This window comes from Neolamprologus multifasciatus, chromosome 23 (assembly GCF_963576455.1).
Source record: "Neolamprologus multifasciatus chromosome 23, fNeoMul1.2, whole genome shotgun sequence".
NCBI lineage: Eukaryota > Metazoa > Chordata > Actinopteri > Cichliformes > Cichlidae > Neolamprologus > Neolamprologus multifasciatus.
In genome coordinates, this window is record NC_140460.1 from 5,903,107 (window position 1) to 5,927,756 (window position 24,650).

General features: G+C 39.1%; 2 protein-coding genes and 1 long non-coding RNA gene across 3 annotated transcripts; 2 read left to right on the forward strand and 1 right to left on the reverse strand.

The window, feature by feature from the left end:
• The first annotated feature begins 17 nt into the window (after nt 1-17).
• Nucleotides 18-2,416, forward strand: rfxank (regulatory factor X-associated ankyrin-containing protein). The gene is made up of 9 exons (XM_085151687.1): nt 18-226; nt 306-410; nt 536-634; nt 735-800; nt 909-1,009; nt 1,732-1,857; nt 1,960-2,026; nt 2,114-2,194; nt 2,283-2,416. The coding sequence occupies exons 2-9, from the start codon at nt 311-313 to the stop codon at nt 2,333-2,335; spliced, it is 693 nt and encodes a 230-aa protein (XP_085007813.1). The 5' UTR covers nt 18-226; nt 306-310; the 3' UTR covers nt 2,336-2,416.
• Nucleotides 893-7,489, reverse strand: nr2c2ap (nuclear receptor 2C2-associated protein). The gene is made up of 5 exons (XM_085151689.1): nt 7,351-7,489; nt 7,114-7,204; nt 3,633-3,738; nt 3,455-3,516; nt 893-3,005 (listed from the first exon to the last, which is right to left on the reverse strand). Exons 1-5 carry the CDS (start codon nt 7,386-7,388, stop codon nt 2,877-2,879), a joined length of 426 nt encoding a protein of 141 aa, XP_085007815.1. The 5' UTR covers nt 7,389-7,489; the 3' UTR covers nt 893-2,876.
• A 3,075-nt stretch (nt 7,490-10,564) lies between these two features.
• Nucleotides 10,565-16,332, forward strand: LOC146490827 (uncharacterized). The gene is made up of 2 exons (XR_014872553.1): nt 10,565-10,894; nt 12,922-16,332. It is a non-coding gene; the product is annotated as an uncharacterized LOC146490827 (long non-coding RNA).
• Nucleotides 16,333-24,650: the final 8,318 nt, after the last annotated feature.

The following is a 24,650-nucleotide window of genomic DNA, read 5'->3' on the forward strand; positions in this document are numbered from 1 at the left end:
GAAATTGTGCCAGATGCGGTGATACGTTACACAGGCTGATTCAAACGTGTTTTCAGTGCCTGTTTTGAAAATAACGGGATTATTAAATAGCTAATCATCTAAACGACGGCTAATGTACTATCGGAACACATCGAAGACTAGCAGGATCCATTATGTGATATGAACTTATTTACTTTCAGTTTTCCTTAAAGGAAGTTAGCGCAATTAGACTGGAAGGCTAAATGTGGTGAGTGGCTTTACGAACTGCCTAATTTTTAAAAAACTTTTTCTGCATGGCTAAACCAGATTATTTGTCTTTATTGCAGCGATCATGGAGGGCAGAGGTGATGATGAGGCTGCAGATGGCCAACGTGTTCAGCCATCTAACGCTAATGCATGTGCCTCCCTATCAGGAGATGAAAAAGCCAATGGTACTTTATCCTGCTCTGTGTAACAGCTGAATTCGCCTGATTTCTAGGTTCTTGCTATAATCAGTTGAACAGTAAATGTCTTGCTTCCACTCACATGGCTGTGGTTCATCTGATTATATCTCTAGAGAGCATGGAGGTGGATGATGATTTGTTCAAACACTCCACCACTCTCACCAACAAACAGCGTGGGAATGAGGTTACAGTACGCCCGGCAACATTAGACTGTAAGATCTGATAAAGATACTCAAGTGTTAGGGAAACATTTGTACTTATTTAATTTTTTTTTACCATGTTCATTTATTGAGATTTTTCTACCCCCATCAGCTCTGTCCATACATCAGCTGGCAGCTCAAGGTGAGGTTTCACAAGTAGCTGCACACCTGAGCAAAGGTGAGAAATCTCTAACATGCTTTTTTTTTATTACCAGTATAAATCTAAACAAATATCCTACCTAAGGGTTCCAATCCTTTTTTCTTTCTTTCTTTGTTTGTCTTACAGACAGCTCATTGCTTAGCAGTCAGGATGAGCGAGGCTTTACACCCCTCATGTGGGCAGCAGCGTTTGGAGAGAAAGCAGTGGTGGACTTTCTTTTGGAAAAGGTTAGAAATAAGGCATGCACATAGGTACTTAAGAACACAAAAGTTACTCAAGGGCAGCTTTGTGGCTCAATGGTGTGGTGTTAGTGCTGTTGCTTCACAGCAAGAGGGTCCTGGAGTATTTTTGTAAGGCGTTTGTATATTCTCCACATGTCTGCGTGGGTTTTTTCTGGGCACTCCAGCTTCCCTCCCAGGCCAAAGACATGCATGTTTGGTTAATTAATGACTCAAGATTGGCCATATATAGGATGTATTTCTCACTGCAACAGACTGATGACATGTGATTAAGAAGATGAATGAGAGGCAGTGGTTTAAAAAAAACTTTTATTAATTAGAAAGAAAATGAACTTATTCTAAAATGTGTCTGTTAGAAGCCAAATGATCATACTGATGATAAAGTGTTAACAAAAATGGTCACTGTTTTCAAATCTCAAAATAAATCATATTGTCTTTCAGCCCTACCTCTCTAACTTTGTTAAAGACAAAATTAGATAGTTTAGACATGTGCAGAGGAGGGATAGTGGATATATTGGACAACGATGTTGAATATGGAGCTGCCAGGCAGGAGGAGAAGACGACCACCTCAGAGGAGGCTCATGGATGTAGTGAGGGACGACATGCAGAGGGATGGCCGTTAGGGACAGGTTAAGATTCCCTTAAAAGGAACAGCCAAAAGAAGAAATGGTATTGTGCTTTATTGTTAATGCATGTTTTTTTTCTTCCAGGGTGCAGACCCCAAAACAATTGCGAGGGAGCGAGAAAGCGCCCTGACACTGGCCAGCTCTGGAGGATATGTGGACATCGTTGAAGCCCTCCTCAGACATGGAGTGGACATTAACACTTATGACTGGGTATAGTTATGAATTTATGACTTTCCATCATTAAGGAGCATGAAATCTAAATACTATATTTTTAACATTTTTATTTTACTGCACACTGCATATTATTCTCAGAATGGTGGAACTCCTCTTCTTTATGCTGTACGAGGGAACCATATCAAATGTGTAGAGGCATTGCTAGGTACAGTGCATGTCTTTAAGTTATTATATATTCTATTTTTTTTTTTTTTAAATTGCGTCACTAATTTCCTATTGCTCTCTAATTTAGCCAGAGGAGCAGATATGACCATAGAGTCTGACTCTGGATACAGTCCAATGGCGCTGGCAGTTGCCCTTGGGCATAAGAAAAGTAGGTATACAATGCACATTTTCTTTTTTGAAAAACTAAGATAAAAATGTGTTGCTAAGGTAAGATTTTTTCTTCCTTTCTCCTATAGTCCAGAAAGTGTTGGAGGACCACATCTTGAAACTCTACAAGCCATCAACATGACACTTGTTAAAATACATTAATGGAGTTGCCAGTGTGACACTCAGCTGATCTTAAACCTTCGTTGGTTTTCACAAAAATGTCTGTCACAAGCTAAGGTCATAACGGATCATTGCATACACAAACATTTACCAGATAAACAGCGATTTTTAACCTGTTTATTCCATTTATATCCATTGCAATGTTCAAAACGTTTTACAAACAAGGACCGAAATGTGACAGTTGTGCAGCTGAATTATTTTGCTTGGCTGAAGAATGACCAAAAAAAAATTCTAATAAATTATTTTCATACTGGAATGGCGCTTTAATTTTGAAGGCACAGTAAAGGTACAAAAAAGCAGATTACAAGTGCACAATCAAAATGTGCAAAGGGTCACTGTATGACAGGTCGTCGAAGCTTTCATACCAAAAAAGGCCACATTCACAAGAGTTCACGAGGTGGCAACACAGATGACATGTTTCCCAAGTGCCACCACACCATCCTACATCCTGTACTTTCACTCGGGGGTCACTTCCTCTCTCTCATGAGAGGACTGAAAAATGGTCAGGAGGCTTTTTCCCCCAGGACATCCAAGGAATAAACAATAATTCTCCCAAAAAAGTCAGCACTATTCTCAAACATTATTTTTACTTTGTCCACTACAGGGGCCTCCTGTATGGGAAAGCTGTGGGTGTGGAGTTAAGAACAAGATAAGCGTGGTAATGACGAAAAGCATGTCCAGGAAAATATTGTCCAATGCTTTTTATGAAGCAGGAAACGCACCATGCTCCTGTAGTGACAGGTACAGCTTTGAGCTGTTGTTGGCATGCACCAAGACTGATGTTTTATAATAGAATTACATTTATTAAAGGAACACCATCAACTATTTGATAGAATAAGCTGAGGTTAAATATTTTTAATGGCATACAGCATCATCAGTGGCTGTGAACAATATTTTTTGAACAAATTAAATAGTTAAATATAACATTTATAGCTACTTCAGCAGTAACTGCTAATTTGGAGTATAGAAAAGAACAATGGCTCCACACTTTACTGATAATTTAAGGAAAAGATTGGTCGAAGCCCTATATGCAATCAAATCTTGTGAAAATTCAGTATAGTGAGAAAAAGGATATCTGAAGAGAGTTGTTATCCTCTGGGTAAAAATGGCTGAGCACTGTGAAGTCTTTATCTTTTAGGCAACCTGCAGAAAGCACAAGTGGAAAAGTAATTTACATTATCTCATTATTCCTGGTTGAATTTGAAGTGAAACATTTTAATCAGGAAGTCATTTTTTAAAATATTATCTTCAGGATTTACCTTCCAGTCTGCACGTTTTTGCTGAGAATCCTCCCTGGAATTGGACCTTTAACGCTGACACTCTGACAGAGTTGGGGAACTCCAGGGACACCCACTGACATTCACCCTGTCAGAAAAATAATACTCATAATGACACTGAGATGTGTACAGCATAACATCCATTTGCCTGTGAAAAACAGGATGCCGAGAATAACTGTCTCTGTCGCCAAGAATATGGGAACTTTTAGTTGTTCTTTAATTAGATCCCCACTAACTGTGGCCACAGCAACAACTATTCTTCCTGGGGTCCACAATGCTGTACATGTAAGCAGATTATAATTATTTATAATTATTAATAACCTTTATGTAACCGAAAGAAATAACTTGAGATCTGAATCTTTTTTACAAGAGTGTCTTGGTCAAGAAGGACAGAAGTACAATCATAAGTTGCATAAATTAATAGCACATAGAAATCCTTTAATTAATTTATAAAAATATATATTAGATTATCATATTTTTTTTACTATAAATTCAACATGTTTTGGGCTTTTTCCTACACAAATCACAACATGTATTGACAAAGTGGGCATTTAATCAATTTATAGACAAAAGCATTTAAATAAGAAATATAAGAACATAGAAAGTTGGGAAATTCATCAAAAGTCAAGATAAAAATGATCATTTTGTAATTATGTTAAGTGTGCTGAATTGGAAATAATGCTGTGCAACACAAAATTTGGTATCGATCGGTTACCAAGTATAAGACCAGTACTGCTGATACCAATTACAATACACATAATCTATAAAGACAGGTTATGTAGGGGAGAGCAGTGTGTGTCATAATTTATAAGATGAATCATCATCAAGTTGCCAAATTCTGAACAAGTTTTAATGATCACTAAATCACTGAGATTTTTACTTACCACAATAATGAGTTAACACAATAAAACACAATGTTCACGATTTTGAACAAGAAGCCAGATTGTTTGAAAGAAGCCCATTTATGTCCACTGTAAACAAACCATCACTGAACAGAGGTGGTGGCTTATGACACCAACTGTCAGTCATCTGCAATATAGCCTTGAGATCCCTTCTCACATGAAAGGGTGGGGAAAGGTCTCACAGTGGTTTCACCCAAAACTTCTGGCGGTAATGACCCATGCCTTTTTTTTCGCACCTTTGCGATGATGGACATGAATAACAGTGGGTCAACGACCACCTCCTAAGGGACAACTACTACTAGGATTTAAATACCAGGGACTCTCCACCCTTTCATTTTAAAACTAAAGAAAGCTCTTGATGAGAGGTGAAATGTCTTCAATAAACTTAAAGCCCGACTGCTTTCTTTTTTAACTCCAAAAACAAACATGATCTGGATGACTGAGAATCTACACACATACTATTAGTTAAAAATTTAGCATCTCTCAGCATGGTGTGCAGTGTATCAAAATGTTGGGGAAACTGAACAAGTGGAGGACAAAATAAGAAGCCACAGACCTAAAGAGCCATTTATGGCAGGCCAAAAGTATCTGAAAGTCAAATCTTCAATAGGAAAAAAATCCAGCAAAGACGTGGCCCAGGACCTGAGAGATCCATTTGCTTTTCGCCTAACCCTTATCAGAAAGAGAAAAAAATCCTTGGCAACGGGTCTTCTAAGCAATGAATTTAAAAAGTATGACGAAAGTCAGGAGAGAGTTACTACAGTGAGTGTCTACACGATCCATGCTGTGTGCAATCCTGCCAGTGGTTTTGGGGTCTTGTTAAACTTGATGGAATTATAAACACAGAAATGTATCGTGAGATCAGATTTTGATCCACCCTGCATTTCTCTGCATGACAATGATCCCCAAAAAACACTACTACACAACTTTGAATATCCTTGAAACCTGGAGAATTCCTGGAAGACTAAAAAACTTCAATCAGAGAGTGCAGGCTGTTTTTGCCTGCATTTGTATATATGTTTGCACATATTTTAATAATTCCCTGCCCCTTGTCCCCCCATTTTCCATGCAAAATATAAACAACTGGGGATAGCTTAACAATTTTAACCAGTATCAGATGTGCAGATCATGTAGTACAGTTACTAACTGTACTACATGATGAGTACTAGATGAGCCATGCATTGATGGAAATGAATTAAAGTTGTTAGGGAGTTTAAGATCTGGTAAAATGTTTTGCCTTCTTTGTTAAATTGGTCTGATCTTCTTCTTCTTCTCCTTATTATTATTATAATTATTAATAACAATAATTATAATAATAATGTTATTATAATTCTAAAACTATAAGGGTAGACAGACATTGAAACAACAAATACACTCAGAAACACAAAGGCATAAAACATGAATAAAATTAATGAAAGACCAGAGATAAAACACATAATAGAATCACTTAAAAGCAAGTCTATAAACATAATATTCTCAGGCAGGTCATTCTAAAGTCGAGATGGCCCTGATGGCAAAAAAACAGTCACCTTTTCGATTTAAATCTTGATTTTCAAAGCAGCCTGCAGGGCCCCACCTGAGGATCACAAGCTGCGAGCAGGCTTATATGGGGTCAGTAGCTCTGCTATGTAGCTTGAGGACAGACCCAGGAAAGCTTGGAAAGTAATCAGTAAAATCTTAAAATTCTGAGCATGTTGAAGATGAGAGTGTAACATTTCATTAATGCCAGGGGAGAGAATTGCAGAAGTCCAGTCTTGAGAAAATAAACATGTGACATAAACCCATATTTTGAGCTCTGGCTCAGAGATGATGGCAGTTATGTGGCTAGTGTTCACATATGGCTGCTTCTTTGCATGATCAAGCTTTAACCTGTATTTGTGGATTACAAGATGAACTTGTTCGCACAGTGATTTCTGAGCCCACACAGTGATTTCCATGACAGAATCATGTCTGCATTTAATGCAACGCCACCTGAGAGCCCAAAGATCAAGGGCATCCAATAATGATTTTTGGCCTTATGCTCCTTGAAATTTTCCCTGATTCTTGGAATCTTTCGATGACATTATGTACTGTAGATGATGACCATATATTCACACTAGTCTCTGAAATTAATTGTTCCACAACATATAGATGATTATTTGTCCATCTTTACTTCTGAGAAACGTCCTCTCTAAGATGCTGTTTTTATAGCTAGCCATGTTAGTGACCTGTTGCCAATTAACTAGTTTCATGTTCTTTTTTTCTTGTAAGTACCACTTACATTTGTCCCAGCTGTTTTAGAGAAATGTTGCTGTCACCAAGTTTAAAATGAGCTATTATTCTTAATGAAACAGTAAAATAGGGTTTCGGTTTAAAATTCTGGTGTTTTTCTGTTCTATAGAAAATACGATATAGAATTTTGAACTTTGCAAAGCATTGCATTTTGTTTGTATCTACATCTTACACAGTCTTCCAGCAACTCAAAACTAAAGGGCAGACTAAGCTAACCTTTCTTTAGGTTTCTGGTAACAGTTTTAGCAATAAGTTGTGAGGAACGGGTTCATTGCTATATTTGTATTTACCTGGTCTGAGTTCCAGCATGTGTCCTCATTGCAGTCAAACATGTACTTCTTTCCATACTGCTTAACATCTCTGTTTAGCACTGAACTCACTCTGAAATGAGAATAGAAACACAAGATTCACGACTCAAGGACCAGTAACAGGCTGCCGTCCAAACACGTACAACAGCCAAGTACATTATCAATGCACTGGTGAGTACATTTCTCTCATTTCATTCTCTCGTTTTGCTTTTTCTCTACCTGCTTTGTGTTTCGCTGCAAAGCAACGAGGAAGCCATGTCAAAACTTCAAATCACAACGTGCCGTAAAGCGCTGGAACCTCGCTGTGTTGTTTTTACGACTGTGACGTTCTAGCATGACTGCTTTTCTTTCCTGCCACCAGGTGGAAGTCTCGCTCCGTCAAAAATATTTAGACGACAGTCTTTCGCTATACGGAGCTGGAGGTTAAGTTTCTTAATCTTCATCTGAGGTCCCGGGCGCTAATAATTAATAATTAAACGCAGAAAAAAATAAAGTTGATCCTCTTCGTGGCCTGTGAGAGGCTGCGCTGCTCTTCGTCTTCTTGTTTGTCCCCCCAGGTCTCGTTGCTGTCCTTCCAGGCGAGACGCAAAAGGTCAGAGAAATGAGAATCGATTGGGACGGGGGGGGGGGGGCATTGATCAGCAAACCGAGTTCAACCTACAGATGAGGCATAGATGCTAAAAATGGCTTACACTTAAATATAGAGCTGCCGCCAGTATTAACCCGGGTTTGAGATTTTCTCCCAAGGACGTCAGGAAACGGGCAAAGATGTTACATGTGTGTTAAGATGAAGGTGTGTTTGGGTGATGGGATAATCCTATAAAAGAACCAATATCGGCCTCTCAGTGCTTTTATTAGCGAGCATATCCCCATATCTCAGTTTCATAACCTGGGAACCAATAACACAGGAGAGCAAATCTCCCTCTCCCCCCTCTATGTGTGTGTGTGCGTGTGTGTGAGTGTGCGTGAAGGAGGGAGCCTGTTTTTGGCACATGGTCCACTGCAGATGGAGAACTCCTGCTGAGGTTTTGTCACAGTGCCCCCCCCCCCCCCCCCCCCCTTCACAGCACATAATCAATAGGTCTAAAATACAAAAACTGATGAAACCCAGCCTCCGTGAAAATTGTGCAGGGGGCTGGGGAGAGGGACTGTATTATAAGGTTTGGACCCCCTCCTCCACCACTACCACCACCCTTACCCTCTGCACAACCAGCAGCATGCTCGCTCACACTTTGACTTTGTGAGCCTTACGTTACAGCCCCGGTTTGTGCAGCAGCTCCTGCAGCACCCTGTCGAGTATTTGAGATTGAGAATAAATTGTGATTTCAAGCTGCAGTAATATATTTCCCATCCATATATGAATGTGCAATATATCTTTGGAGTTTTTGTAAAGCTGTTAATCAGAAACACTGCCTGAATTAATTTGGCAGGTGCTCATATTTTTCCACATCAAAACTAATTTTCTGGCCCGTGGCCATTCTGGAAGCCCACCTGGCCGGCAGTCGCTCGCTGGGTGAGTGATGAGATGGCATTGACCCATAAACTTGTGCCCACGTTGGCTGCTAATAATGCCAAGGTGGACTGCAAGTGGCCAGTCATCCTCAGAACCCGCAGGAGCTCTTTTTGTATCCATTAAAAAGCATAGTTAGAGACTGTGACATTGCCAGGAAGTCAGTGTGCCCAGACAGAATTCTCAAACACCCACAACCTGTCATTTCTACACTTAAGGTATTATACAAATAAGAAAAGTATACCTGTAGGCTTATTTGTTTGTTTAACATTCTCCCCCCTCTTTCTTTTTACTATAAGCTAAACTGAGTGGCTCCTGGTTACAGTCACATTTAACGGATGGACATATGTTAGATCTCTTCATCTAACTATCAACATAAAAGCTTAATGAATATAATGAAAAAGTGCATTTGTTCCCACCTGACAGTGACTGTGGCCTAGAGGTGGGGTGACAAAGGGGAGACCTGTTATTGTTGTCGCAGCTGTTCTGACTGCTTATCTCTAAAATATTCATTGATTCCCCCCCCCCCCCCCCCCCCCCCCCGCCCGCTTGTGGATAATCAGCTTTTGTTCGTGTCTCCGTTCTAACATCTCAGTATTTTTTTTCCACAGTGAAACATTTCTGGCCCCTGAACTTATAGGATTATCTTCACCTCATGTCACTGATACAACTTAAATCCTTGTGTTCCCTCCCTCATCCATCCTTGCTTTCTCTTTCACCTCAGCGGCTGATGTTGCTCTCTGACTTTTTGTCGCCTCTGTTTCTGGGTTATGTCCCACGAGGCAGGATTAGTGGCTAGCAAACTAACTTTGGGCTTAACCCTGGCTGGCTTTGTGGTCTCACTGCAGTGACTCACTTTTCACTCCGTGTGTATCACCATGGTAACTTAGGCAGCTCCCATAACCTGCAGGCTATCAGATCCAACTATGTAAAAGTCTGACTCCTCACCCATCAGTGATACTAGAGAATAGCACTGATATTTTTCAAGGTTTCTGGTGACAGAGAAACACAGAATTTAAAAGGGTTCCTTTTAATACCTTTTTATACCAAAGTATACATCTATTAACAAAACTTTATGTTGTTATTATCCCCCCCCCACCCCCATGCAGAGACATCTTTTTTTTTCATTGGAAATGATGAACATTTAGGCTACACTATCTGCAGTTTGCCTCCAGCAGTCTTGTCTAGGTTTCACAATAGAATCGGCTTAAACCTCGATACATATATTGCTCATTTTTTATTCATTATAATAGTTTGATCTTGTTGAGAAAAGAGCATCAGCATTTGGGGGGGGGGGGGGGGGGGATCCATTGCGTTGCCATATTTCCCATGTTTGCCATTTCAGTACAATTTCTTAACTCAACAATGTTAGTGAAAAATAAGATTTTCCTGTAGTGTTCATCTGCCAAAAAACAGTGTGTCACCTGGGTGATTTAACACTAAGGACAAACTAATAGACTTTAGGGTTCATTAACCCTTTAAGACCTACCATAGAACCAAGTCCGACCGGCGCTTATATTATATTTTTACATGCTGTAGTGCCATTTTTGGGAGCATTTCAAGTTGCTGTACACCAATACAACCATTATAGACCACATTTTAATAATATGTATGCATTAAGTGCATAGTAATTACATAAATTGCAAAAAAGTGCAATAAACTACAATAAAATTGAAAATCGTTTTGTTTTTTTTAACATATATTTCTAGTTAGAGAAATTTAAGAGGCTTATCCCTCAAAACTGTAAATACAAAAAAGTTGCACAAAATAGTTTCCCACCACAGCAAATTTATTTTGAGTGTCTTCATAGTTTTATTTTTGAAATTCACCAATTTTTATATACTGCAGGAAAAACGAAAATAAGTATTAAGTATGCAAATTTGCAAAAAAAATTGCATATGCATCAAAATAAACTATTTCCAGCAGTGCAATTTGACTTCCAAGTATCCCAGAAACGACACAGAAAGTCATAAAGTCAAACATAACTTTTAAAAACACCAGTATAGCCTTACAAGGCCCTGATGGTAAAAAACTACATTTCCGCGAAAATGACGTCACGTCTGGTTTTGGGCAGGTCATGGCGGATATGCGATAGCTCGCGCTGATGGACATAGGAAGTGTTACGAACAGCTGATCGGATCGGCAAAGCCTGTTTCTGGAATGTTTTTGTTGCTGCAAGTGCTTTTTATGCAGTTTTTGCAAAGCTATATGTAGAAGGAAACTGTGACCTAGGACAAGCTGATGGCGTAAGATGTAAGTACAACTCCTCCTGTTTCATATGCAAAAAAAATTATTGCTAGCTTACATGGTTGCAGCGCTACCGGGATTTAAAAATAGTTACGCAAAACGGAGCGTGCCCACTCCGACCGGCTTTAAAGGGTTAAACAACCCACTCACCGGAGCTGCATTCTGCCAGCAGTAAAGTGGACATGATTTTGAATGACTTATTTTGAAATAAGTTTAAACTGTGAATAAGAATGATGGATATTAGACGTCATAACACCCTGTCAAGTGAAAGGGTTGAATAGGTGGTCAACCGTTTTGAGGTAAATAAGCCGATACACTAGGACGTAAAAGAATCACTATGGTCTATTCCAGACTTTATGAGCTGTGGGCACTTGCGCAGATTGTCTTAATGAGTTGGATGATTAATGCTTGTGCTGCTGTCAGCATCCGTGCTGGGGCAGAACTTGCAGTGTATGGAGCTCTGCCTGTTTGGTTCAGATGACCGTCTGCACTGATGGACCTTCTGGACTTCTGCTTAGAAAGTTAAAATTTGGGGAGATGGGATAATCAGCTGGTCAGAAAACTGTAGACTGAGTCGTATTCCTTGTGTATACTGAAGATGTTTTAAACGTATCAGGAACTTCAAAAGGATCTACTCAATTTCTCTTTTCAGTTCAGCAGTTGATGAAACCTGTAGTTGATGATTTAAGAAGCTCAACTGCCTAAAAAGCTGAAGAAACCAGGCAGAGTATGTTGGAAATTAGAGTGACACGATGGTGCTTAGTGCTCGTAAATCATTTAGTTTAGGGAGACAACATTTGGCATTCTTTGGGGTCCAGCTAATTTTAATAAAGCAGAAAATGGGCAGAAGCGTGAGGCACATCTGTCGACTGCTGCAGCAATTAACAGGATCTTGAGTCATGGTGCTGTTTTCTGGCAGGGCTTCTCACTCATCTCCATGCTGAAATTTTCTGCTCCAGTTTGAGCGAGGTTTCTCTAATTAAGTCATTAAAAAGCAGAGCATTTGCACAATATGCTCCGCTGCCTTCATTACAAAGCACAATCACTTGTGATTTATTCAATCACACTATGTGGCAGTGTTGAATTTCATTCGGGGTTGGAGATGAGTTCGTATAAACACATGGCGAGAGCTCACTTTCTTCTTTGTCTTGTGTTACTCTTCCAGGCTGTGTAGAGGAGACCATTCATGTTTTCACAGCTTAAAATTGCTGAGAGATTGCGAGATGGCTGGAGCATAGTTGCGTTCTGGTATCACAAGAGATTTAAAACACTTTAGCAACATAATATTCATACTGCCTGAAGACAAAACACTATAATACAGGTGTATAGCTCGTATATTGTATAGCTGGGCACCACTGTGCTTTCTTCCTCCCAGGCCATCTAACCCGTTTCTAACCCATGATAGGCGGGATTTATGAAGTGTGACTTCTTCTGCTTCACACATCAGCAGTCAGAATCCCTGTTTGCTCGTGATGTGGTTGGAAGACCACGGGACATGCCTTGCTCGTTCCTACTCCGGTCTCACCAAAACCAAAACCACAACCGCACAATTGGTCTCCCGTATCTGAGCGAGGAGATGGGCCTGTAGTAATGGCTGGAGCACTATCTGGCAGTGTGAAGAGAGGCAATACAGTGTATCATTTCATGGTGAGGTCATGGGGATTTGTCCTGAGGAATAGCTGGGGCTCTTATAGTTCAGGGAATTTCACTTGAATGTACAGGTTCACGTTATAGTGTGAAAACAGAACAAGAAAAGTGAAATTAGACGGATTCGAAAGCTGTTTTGGAAGGTGCTGGTGTATTTTGCAATTACACACCGTCTACAAAGCACTGACATTTAAGACTGTACAATTGGTGCTTGTTTTGTGTTCTTTGAAGTCAAACACATGGCTGTTTTCACCTCTCCTTGGCTCAAGCTGTCTAGACAAGGAGGAGAACTAATCCTCATGCTCTGTATTCCAGCGGGTTTGTCTCACTGCATACAAGACCCAACCTCCCATCCTCTTAATCTCTTTGTCTCACTTTATTCACAGCAACACACCTTGTGAACATGAGCAGCCAAGCATCAGAGCGGTACTTCACGGGCCGTCCTCCTCCCCGTTCTCTCAAGGTAAGAGGAGGCAAATGTACTACATCATCAGAGATCACTCTGCACTATTTGTCAGCTGTTGTTGTAATCATTGGAGGCTGGATGAAGCAATGGTATTTGAGTTCTTAAGTACTTGCTGTCAGATAACGCTAAAAACTTGCAAGTACAGATCATTTAGCTTTATTTGCCTACTGGTGATGACACCAGTAGGCTATAGATTACTATAGCTGGTGTTCTGCAGCTATAGTAATCTAAGTTTACCACCTTGAGAAGCTTAATCAGTCTCTGTGGATAATGAATAGCAATATACTTGCCTTGGCAACAGGCTGATGTAGATGCCTTTAATTTCTGCCGCAACTGCTTTTTCCTGGAAATTCTTTTATAGTGGATGGAAAGAATCAAAAAGAAGTCACAGGGGGGAACATGGAAACAGTGTGTGTGATTAAAAAGAGAGAAACAGAATCACAGTCACAACATCACAATAACAAAAAAAAAAGTAAAGGCTGCTTTACAGCTGCTGCAAATCCCCTGAGGCTGGGTGTTCGAGCAGCGGTATATTCAGCAGTAGCTCACTTCATGACAGGGAGAATCAGTGCTGCTTTGCTGTGTTGGTTATACTGTGACAATCCTGAAGTTCACACTGACATTGTCGTATGCAAAATTATTATCTTAAATGTTATGCTAATGTCTTAAAAAAAAAAAGAGTACACCTACAAAGGCTCTCAGGAATTTATTTTGAGAAGTAAGAAGGCCCACACTCTATTGTGCTCACTCCTGTCCTGCAGCTTTAACAACAGGTATTAGTATTACAATCAGATGTGCACGTCGAAAAGCTTTGCTTTACCCAGCTGGGCTGTTCCATTCTGCACTGGGAAATCTTTTGGGTTTTATTGCCCATTAAGGGTGGGCGATATAGCCTCAAAATTACATGACTGTATTTCAAGGAAATTTGCAATAGTGATATTTAAGACGGTGAGTAAAAAAAATATTGAAGAGTGTTTTATCAGTGGTTGCAGCTTGCAGACAGCAGCATTTATTAGTGCAAATGAAATGAAAGGCATTTTCCATCCCTCTTTTCCAATGAGCTGCTGTCATTGATGACAGACTACCTAATTCAAAGTGTGAATCTATTGCAGTGGGTGCCAGCAGCAGCAGCGTTATAGTGCAATGGTAGTGACACAGCATAAGTCAAATGTCAGCACAAAAGTAGCCAATGTTTTTTTTTTTTTTTTAAATAAAAGTATGATATAATTGTGTAACACTTTAGCTAACAATGACCAAAGTAACTTCAGCTTGTAGCTCTTCAGGAGCTACACAACATTGTCTCATAATAAAGCTGAAATGGAATATTTTCTACCTGGGATCTTGTGTCATTGATTTCCTTCCACTGTTTGCTTTTCTTGTTATATGAAGCGCATCTAGTGACTGCTCCAGCAATGTTTGGATAAATTGTTTGCTGGTTTACACATGATCAGCTGCTAGCATCTCATTGCAACTCTTCATACCTGGTTGTACTCAAAGATGTGTTTTGTCTTAAGTGGTGAAACAAATTAGATTTTTCTACCTTTAGTGACAAACTCTGAGTTTAAAAATAAACCCTGAGTTGGTTAACTCTAAGATTGGCAATTCTGAGCTTTTGTTTCCAGAACAGAATAAGTTTGATCAGTTCACAGTTTGTTAAGGACGTATGTATAAGAGAAAGGAAGCGGTCATCAGTGGCACTCTGATACCACGATTCACCATGGCAGCAGATATTTAAAGAGCAGACGCAACATTTTAATCCAGTGGACCCAGGAATATGAACTGAAACAATGAACATGAAGGAGGAAAAATAATTATAATTAGCTTGGTCCACTCTGTCATCATCATCGACAGAATAAGTTTGATTTAAAAAATACATTCAATTTTAGTTTTTCAGTTTTATTTATATAGAGTAAATCACGACAACAGTTGCCTCAAGATGCTTTATATTGAAAGGTAAAGGGCGCTACTTAACCAGTAATGATAAACATGTTGGAAGACATGTCATAACTGTTACTGGTTTTAAATATTTCAGTAAAGTTTCTGGAGAATCGTTTTGAATAAATAATACAAACTGTGAGGAAATTTCAACATAAAATGTTCAGAACAGAGACTGTCTGGAGGCTGCATTTCAAAACTCTCTTTAAATAAACATATAGTTCTTTTTTAGAGTCATAAAGTCATTTCAGCTTTATCTTCATTTTAAGAGTCAAAGCTGTGTTAAATTTTTCCATAAGTGCAACTGATCGCAACATATGATTAATTATTGATCAGAGTGTTGTGTGTCAAAAACTTTATATAGAGAAGTTTGATTTAAACAGTGTTTGCTAAAATAATAAATACCCAGAAGCAAGCTAGTATCCAACTGGGATTTAGTCTAAGGAGCTTGGAAAAAAAAGCATGTGGACTTCTTTAAGTTGCTTGAAGACGTTTCACTTCTCTTCCGAGAAGCTTCTTCAGTTCTGGACTGAAGACTACGATGACCTGGATGACTGGGAACCTTCACAGACAAATGGGATTTAAGTTTTTGTAAACTATACATTTCTGAAGATGTATTTGCTTTGCTATGCTCTTTGATAGCAATATTATAAAAGGAATCAGATCACTTTACGGATCCCTTTCTGCCTCCCCAGTCGAGCCCCCATGTCTGTCTGTTTTCTCTTTTTTGTCAAGTTTGTATACGTTAGTCACCGTCTCTTTGTCACTTCCTATTTTATTTTGATATTCACTCATCTTAGGTGCATTATTTTTAGTTTTTCTTTCCTTGTCTTCTTGATCAGATTCTGTTCAGCTGTGTTCCCCAGGTGTGCCTTACTTCCCTCTTCTGTGTAAACTGTCTGCATCTCCCTCTGAGTTTTTGTTGTGTGTGTAGCTTCACACTTCACACTTCAATTTGTCATCGCCTGTTTACCAGACAATTCCTACCCAGTTCTGCTATTGTTTTCGTCACCTTTTTGCCAGCCCATAAATGCTGTGATTTTCAATCCATCTGTTGAGTCACCTTAGTTCATGATGTAACCAATGAAAATGATGTTATTGTGGGCGGTATGATATGGAACAACCACACTGCTTATTACTTAACTCTTTCTTCACTGTTGTCTTCAAACAACCAAGGCAACTATACACTACTAGGGATGGGTATCATTTAGGTTTTATCCGATACCGGTGCCAAACCGGTACTTTTGAAATGGTGCCGGTGCTTAAACAGTGCTCAAACCAGTGCTTAAAGAATGGAGAACACAAACTTTGTCCAAAAACCTCTTATGTTTTTATTTTTAGCAGTCTCTTTTTTTCTGCAAAATGATAACCAAGTTAGCCTTTTCTGTTGATACAACATACCTCCTTTGGTAGGAACCGGTGCTACACTGGCAGGGCTAGGGGCCAGGACTCTTCTCTTCGGGTTCTTGGGGAATGTTGCTAACTCCGGGTCCGATAACAGGCACCACACCCGCAGTAGATGTGCTCGGCGTGAGGTCTCGCAGCAAGCTATCAAATACGGTGCATTTCTCAGCTTTTAAAAAAACGCTATGCGTCGCCAGATTTTTCATCAGATTCGAGGTGTTACCTCCTTTGCACAGTATCAGCTTAAAGCACTTGTTGCAGGCTGCTGAGTTTGCGTCTTTTGCTGTGAAGTACAGCCAGACTTCTGACCGCTTCGCCTTGGGCATTTTTAATCTGTAGCTCTGCTCTAAAAGAACATACGTACCTCAGCCCACCTACTATCCTTGCAAAGGTAAAATGATTGGCTAGAATCCAAAGTGTGTGACATCTCAGGAAAATAAAGCACCGAAATGTGCGCTGCTTTTCGGTCTGGTTACTACCGTTTAAGTCAGAACCAGTGCTATTATCGGTACCCATCCCTATACACTACCCAACAGATAAGCATTTATTTTTTAATAGACATCAAATATATTACATTTCATTTTATACCCTTCTAATTTGTCATAATTTGTCCGACAGTTTTTTACTACATTCTTCTGTCCTCTTATTTTTGGTTGAAGCACGAGTTCACTGTTCACATAACAGACGAGTAAATGATAGGAGCACAAAAAAAAAGACTTACAGTAAACTGAGAGAATATTAACCAGCCCACTTGAGGACCTTCAGTCGAGCAAAGGTTAGATACATGAGCTGAAAAAACAAAGCAAAAAACATTCAGGTAGATGTGACTGCACTCCTACACAGGCAGGTCCACGTAGTTTAACCCTGTTAAATTGTTTCCACAACAATTAAGAAAAATTGAACCTTCAATTAGGAGCTCTCCTTGTCATTACGGCTTGTTGTTTCCTCCTGAAGGTGACAGACAACAGCAGCAAAGACATGCTGGGTGCTGTGAGGGAGTTGTGCGTAGGCGTGTGTACAGCTGATAATGTCGAGGTGCCGGGCTGACAGATGTGTGTTTATGTCAGGTAAGTTGTTATGCCATGCAGTCAGGGGCTATACAAATGTTTGTGCGAGAGTGTGTGTGAGTTGATGGGGTTACATGTTTTGCTTGCACAGCACTGTTCGCATGTTGGTGTGTTTGTTAAAGTGTTTAGCTGCTGTCAGATGGGCTTCGTCTTTAATCTGTGCAGACAGCTTTGTAATTGGAGCACTGCATGAAGAGCCGCTCATAGTGTGTAAGATCAAGAAATAATTGAGGTGGAGGATGGGTGCATGTGCAGGGGTGTATGGCAGGGTGGTTGGTCGGGGTTGAGAGCCCAGGGACTGGTGGCAGTATTCCCGGGGCTGAGGGGGTTCTTGGTTTGTCACCGGGGCAACAGCATCATTGTCTCGGTCAATTCACTCGATCCCCACCTGTGTGCCCCCTCAATCTGGTCAAAACCAATTGAGTGCTTGTATGAATGGACTCCAAAGGCAGCAGTAAGAGCCTGCCCAATTTTCATTTCAATGCATTTCAGACACATTACAGTTTCACTTTCAATTCTCCCCCATCACGGGGCCCCAACATAATGCGGTCCTCTCCTCTGGTTCCAGCCTCCTCCCCCAAGTACACCCACTGCACAGGAGCACAGGAGATGAACTCACCAGACAGGTGCCATACTGCTCACCAGAATGACAATTTGCCTTTTGGAAATCAGCCGCTGGCTCCATTGTGTTCCCTGAAATTGAGTTAGCCCATCAGCAGACACTCAACAGCTCCCTCCTGTCCCCTCCCCCTCCCTCCCTCCCCCTCCCTTTCTCTCTGTTTCTGTCAGTCCCTTTAACGTTAAAGCTAGCTGAGGAGAGTGCTTTCATCGGAACGTCTTCACAATAGAAGCATATTTTAAATTGGAAAAGCATTGCATATTATGCAACTGTTAGGGAGCTGTCTAGCATAAAAGTTGTAATAAAAACTGGTCCGTATGCAGGTGAGTGGCAGCGAGTATTCATTTCATCTGCACAAATTGTATCACTGCAGTCGTATTGCTTATTTTTATGTGACATAAAATAGGAAGGTAGGCCTAAAAAATGCAATACTTCTATCAAGCCGAAAAGAGAAGACACCGTTTTTAAGATAATAAGTCCTCCTGTGTCATGAAAAGAATACCCTATAGTACTTTAAAACAAGCACCTACTTCCTATATTCATTAGAGCCCAATATCAGCAACTCTGGAGACATTATAGATAATCAGGGCAGGCAGTATGCAGAAAGATATTGGCTGCCTAACAGGGTCCTTGGTCAAGCCTAATTAGCTGCTGTATCCAAAATCAAATCTGTTATCCATCAGGAGAAATGGTTTAGAGCTTCATCCATCTCTGGTGTTCCTGCAGAACATACAGTCAGACGTTTTAATTAATCTGTATTGCACAGGTAGCAGAACTAACCTGGTTACTGTTGCAATAAGGCTTCAGTGGTGCGGTAATGGTAGGAAGGCGAAACTGGAAATGCAAAGATGTGCTCCACTCACTTAATTGGATGGTCATATGTAACAGTTGCGAAGCTGAATTATTTTCAACCTTAAGAGCTTTTATATTATTTGTGGCACCTCATAAAGCACTTGCCTCTTGCCAAACAGTGACAACATGAAGTTAATGTGGCTAATAGATGTCACATTAAAGGCTTTGTAAATTGTTTTATTAAGACAGGTCATTTTTTTAACTACATTTTTCTGCTGTCATTCATTACCAGAGAGAACAGAGAATTTATTTGGTTGTTTAATCTGTGATCACACTAATGCACACCTCGTTTACAGAATATACTGATAAGCAAGGGTCTTTGTGACAGTACTGAGACAATTATTTTTGAGGAAACGGAGAATGCTTGCTTTGGTTTCGATCACCTTAGGTAATGTATAAATAAAGAGTTGGTTGCTTTAACTGGCTGTACTGCTAGATAGCAGATATTTTTCTCTTCAGCTAATACAAGTGTTTATATATTTGGATTATTTATTTAAATAGTCTGGCAACAGTATCACTTGGCAAGCATTTTATTGTACAATCAGACAATGGAAATTCTTACATCACTACATGCAACAACTACTTACCATAAAGCATATAGAAATTTGCATTATGAGTTAAGTATTGTTATTGTATGCGCTAAAATATTATATCAGGTGACAATGAATAATGCAAATTTTATGCAAATGCTTTAACAGCAGTTAAAGCTAGAGGACAGAAGGGGATTTGGGCTGTAAAGAAAGATTAATTAAACCTACACAATCTTGACTGGAAAATTGTCAAGGTTGTTTTTTTTAGAAAAGATAGAAAACAGGTCATAGTTCCAGACCGTTCTTTAGGTTTCTATAAATACAAGCAGGCACTATTTAATAATAAAATTCTACTATTGAACTAGTGTTAGGTGGCCATGCAGGATTTTTGATTTTGTGCACTTCTGTTCCTCATTGTAAGCGATGTGAGGTTTTTTCTTTCTTTTTTTTTTATTAAAGCCAAGTTTCTAAACGATGTTGGAAGAGGATTTATACGTTCCGACCACAAAAAGGTTTGGACTGAAAAACTGTCTTATAGAAAGTGAGTGTGAGTGCTTGTGCTCTTACCATTGTGCCTGTGCGCATGTGTTTGTGTGCGGTGCCTCTGCTTTGTGTTGAGTCCAGATGGCTTTGTGCTTTCCTTAAGGGGGTGGTGTCAAGAGCGCTTGCTTTGTTTCTCAGGAAAAAAAAAATCTGAACATTGACCCTTATTGACAGATCTAACGGACAAAAACATCTGTGTGTGCACATGTTCCTATGTCAGTTTGTTCTTACTCTTACATACACATTTAGAACTGCCTCATGCAGAACATGCATGTGAACAAATGATGAAGACCTGGAAGTAGTCAAAAAAATTACACAGCTTTAAATGCAATACTACTACTAAAAATGATAATACTAATAATAAATGAATGCTAAAAATAGTAATAACACTAATACTACTAATAATACTATTGTATTATTAGTGGTATTATCAATTTTATTATTATTATTATTATTTCTTACTTGTAATTATTTAGTTTTCCCAGGATAATTTAAATTGAACACATAAGATATTAAATTACATAAAAAGGGCTAACTAGTGTAGACTTTAAACTTTGTAAATCATATTGTTATAGGCATTATCTTGTCATGTCTTTTCTCATGTCATCTTGTCTTATCATTAACGATGACCCCCATCGTTAATGATATGGGGGTCATCGTTAATGATAAGAAACTACCTTGAGTTTCTTATCTCAAGGTAGTCTCCACCGGTCTTCTCCCTTTTTTGTATTTTCAAGGATTTTCATTTTACTTGAGCCATCATGAGTGGAAAGGATATTTAGAATCGCTGTTATTTCACTGTTATATTTTTAACCATCTTGACTCCTGTGAAACACTTTTGAAAGGTGCATATTTTCTTGCCTCCTCCTCGGACACTATTGCTTTAATTCCTTCAGGCTTCATCCTGTCTTTCTCTCTGTGTTTTTCTCTTAGTGATACAGGCTTCTCTCTTACAACAGCTCTTTCTCCACTTCACCTAAAGGCAAATATTTTTGCTTGTATAGAGAAGTCTGGGTGTGGGCATATGCAGACTGCAGATAGTGATCATGAGCTGGTTGATATATATTGATTTTGATTCACTAACATGCGCACAGTAGTACAAACAAAACTGACTGTTAGACTGGTGCACATTTCACGATTCTGATTTTGCAGACACACATATAAACATTTTGCACACATATTAGTGAGTCAATCCCAATTTTTTGTTTAGATCACATATCTTTATCTGTTTGTTCCTATTCCTAACATAATAAAGCAGTTTTGTTGACTCTTTATGAACTTCATGAGGGTTCTCCCATTTCTTTTAAGGCAGCATTTGCCCCCAAAAGGGAAACCTTCTGTCATTGAGAGCTTTACCTGTGGCACATGTTACTGCCCAAGACATTGTTATAGTATATATATATATATATATATATATATAAAACCCCTTGGGAGTGTTTTCAAATTTGAATACTGCTGATTTGTTTACATTTCAGCTTTTTCTTCCAGTGTGCAGAACCTGGAATCTCAATGCAGTTAATAGGGAGTGGTCTTGACCAAAGTAATACATCAATGCCAAGTAGGACTGAGATCTGCTAGTGAAATATGATTTGCTCTTTATCAGTATAAATAAGTTCCCATAACTCCATTAAATGAAAAAAAAAAAAAAAACTGCTGTATTTGCCAGCCAAAGCCCACTTACTTATGGTGGATGTGGATGGTGGATACATGGGGGAAAAAGAGGAAATAACTGTATATATCTTATTTCTACACGAAGTAGCAAAAATATGCTTTGTCCACAAAAAAGGGATTGAAATTATAGATGGATTTGGAACTTCAGAACTCCACATTCTTTACTCATAAATACGATTATAAAGAGAAATCAGGTTTACAATTTGATTTCTCGAGAGGTTGAGCATCCTGCTGTAGTTCAGAGAAAAGCATTATGAAAAAAAGCGGGTTATGAATCTGTTTTCAAACTGAGGCCACCTCATCAACACTTAAACTCTTTTAAGCTGGGAAAAAAGAGTGCTCGAAAGAACCATTCAGCTTTCTTGCCATTTCCACTCTTTTTTCTTATACTGCGCTTCACATTAAACACCTTCAGCAAAATGCTGTAAAATAATAACTATTACTGCAGGCAATGTAATCTCTTGATGTTCAGTGAACATTGTCAAGTAATACAAGCTTAAAGGGATGTAATGGCCATTTCTCTTTGCACCTTTTTGGCTCAGTGTCGCCCACCTCTTCTCCATATCACCGTGGCCATAGGCTATTTTCCTCTGTACAGGCTGTAAAAACCTTACAAGGGCTAGCAACCTGAATGACATTCACTTAAATGAGACAGTACAAATCGCTTTTAGGACAACAGTCTTCATACGAGTGTACTCGTGCTTGTCCTTGTCTGGGTTGATTTCTATTTCCACCTGTCATTATGCTGTTTAATCAAATTTCTTTTTTGTAATGCTGAACAACACCTTGAATATATATTCTGTCCTTCCAAGAACAGCTATCTATTTTCTGTAATAAACTAAAGATTGAATATTAACAACTCTTTGTGCATGGTAGGCAAAGTGTGATACAAAACCAATGTTGACAGACAAATTATTCAGGGATGTTTTTGTTAGATAATATGCACAGAAAATTAGAAAAATAGAGTTCTATTTTGCTGAAATCAGCCTTGAGCATTTGTCATAAGTCCTAGTCATAGAGTGAGTATTACAAATGGATATAGCCATTGTGACATTACCCTAACCTCTTTTGTGTGGCTTTGAGCTCAACTTTTCTTGGTTTTTGAAATCACACATCATGAGCGAGGGACACTGAAAAGGATGCTGCATGCCCATATTGCAACTACTTATCAATTGCAAGGTAAGACTAGCCTGATCTTGCCCTCCTTTAGTGTCCTTTTTACTCTAATATATAGTATCATGATATTGTATCACACAGGCTTAGAGTCAGGAACTCCCTAGTAACCTCCAGTCTGTAGAGAAAAATGTGTATTCTCCAATCAGTTGGCAAATAGTCACTAGATCATAACAGATAACAGATAAATCAGTTACTAGCATATTGCTACAGTTACCCATAGTTTACATGTAAGACACCAACTTGTCTATGAACATCAGCTAATTTTCTAGCCATAGTGGAACTTGAAAATCTGCAAAGGAAACATGAAACACACAGTAAAAGTCGTGCCAAACAGCATGTTTCAAGAAGTTTCAAACACTTTACTTTGAAGAGAAACAGTTTCCTTTCTTGTTTGCATCATACTTTTCACCGTTTCACTTCTGCCTCTGCAAACTGTAGGTGAATGCGGCAACCTGCAAGTAAGCAAAGCAGTCACAGGGAGGTTTTCAGTGCACCGTGTTGTGATCTATTTCCTCTAGGGATTGGCAGGAACTATAAACAGTCAGAAAATACACATTTTTCCTGGCAAGGGGATTGCCAACTGGTATCTAGACATGTGTTACTGGAAATTACATTATTAAGTAAAAGTAAAGCAAAGAAGAAGAGTCTTACATTTGAGAAGCTAAAACAATTAAATGTTTTTGTATTTGACTTGATGAATAACTTCTACACATTAGTTTTCATTTTCTCTTTTTATCTGGTGTTGGTTGAATTTAGACTCGTCCGTCTTACAAAAATTGTTCACTGTACTAGCATGTGTGGAACTCTGTACTGCAGGGCTGTTTCTATAGCAGCAGGGGTTAAAGAGGGCACGGAAAAGCACACTCTAAGCTTTCTTTGTTGGTCTTTTCTCTATTTACTTCTCTTCATCTAAGTTGTTCCCTTCCTCACAGAATGTGAGGCGCAGCTTGTTTGTGGCCCTGGAAATAACATATTCTAAGATCAATTGTATCTGTGCATTTGATATTCACAGTACTTCTTATTTAGAATTTTGAAATGATGTTTTATGAATAAAATGTTGAAGAGATGCATACAGAACATGTGAACTTGTTCAAATTCTGCTCAGGGTTGTTTCATGAAAAGTAAATTAGATGTAATACTGGCAGTAATAATACTTGTAATGCTAAAGTGATCAAAAAAGAACACTTTGGTTAATGAAATACACCCTGCTAGAGCTTATGTGTCTTTTTGTATTTCTACAAAAAGAAACCTAACCCAATTTATGTAATTATATATTTTTTAAATTATTATAACCTAATGCTGTGATCACATAAAAAATGTGACTCATAGTCACTCAAATGCCCTTATTACTAGCTCTTTGGGTTCTTTTCTGTCCTTTAGTCTGTTATATAATTTTTTATACGCGTAAAAGTCCACTCTAAATTGAGCGTCTCTGTCCTGCATAAAAATGTTGCCAAACTGCCTAAAATGCTATATTTATAGTCCAGACTTTTCTTGTGTTACTTATTTATGTTCCAATTTAAAACACTGACACAAATGAACAGCTCTTTCAGTTAATCCAGATGGAGCAAACTGACAGTCTTCATGCACTCCCTGCATTTTAAGATTTCACTCATTTTCAACTTAATTTATATATACTATTTATTTATTTATTTATTTTTAATAAATTTTAAATCATCCATTCGCTTCCGCTCCAGCGCCCCCCACGACCGCTTCCGGTCGTGGGGGGCGCTGGAGTCTATCCCAGCTGTCATAGGGCGAGAGGCGGGGTACACCCTGGACAGGTCGCCAGTCTGTCGCAGGGCCAACACACAGGGACAGACAACCATTTGCGCTCACATTCAATCGCACA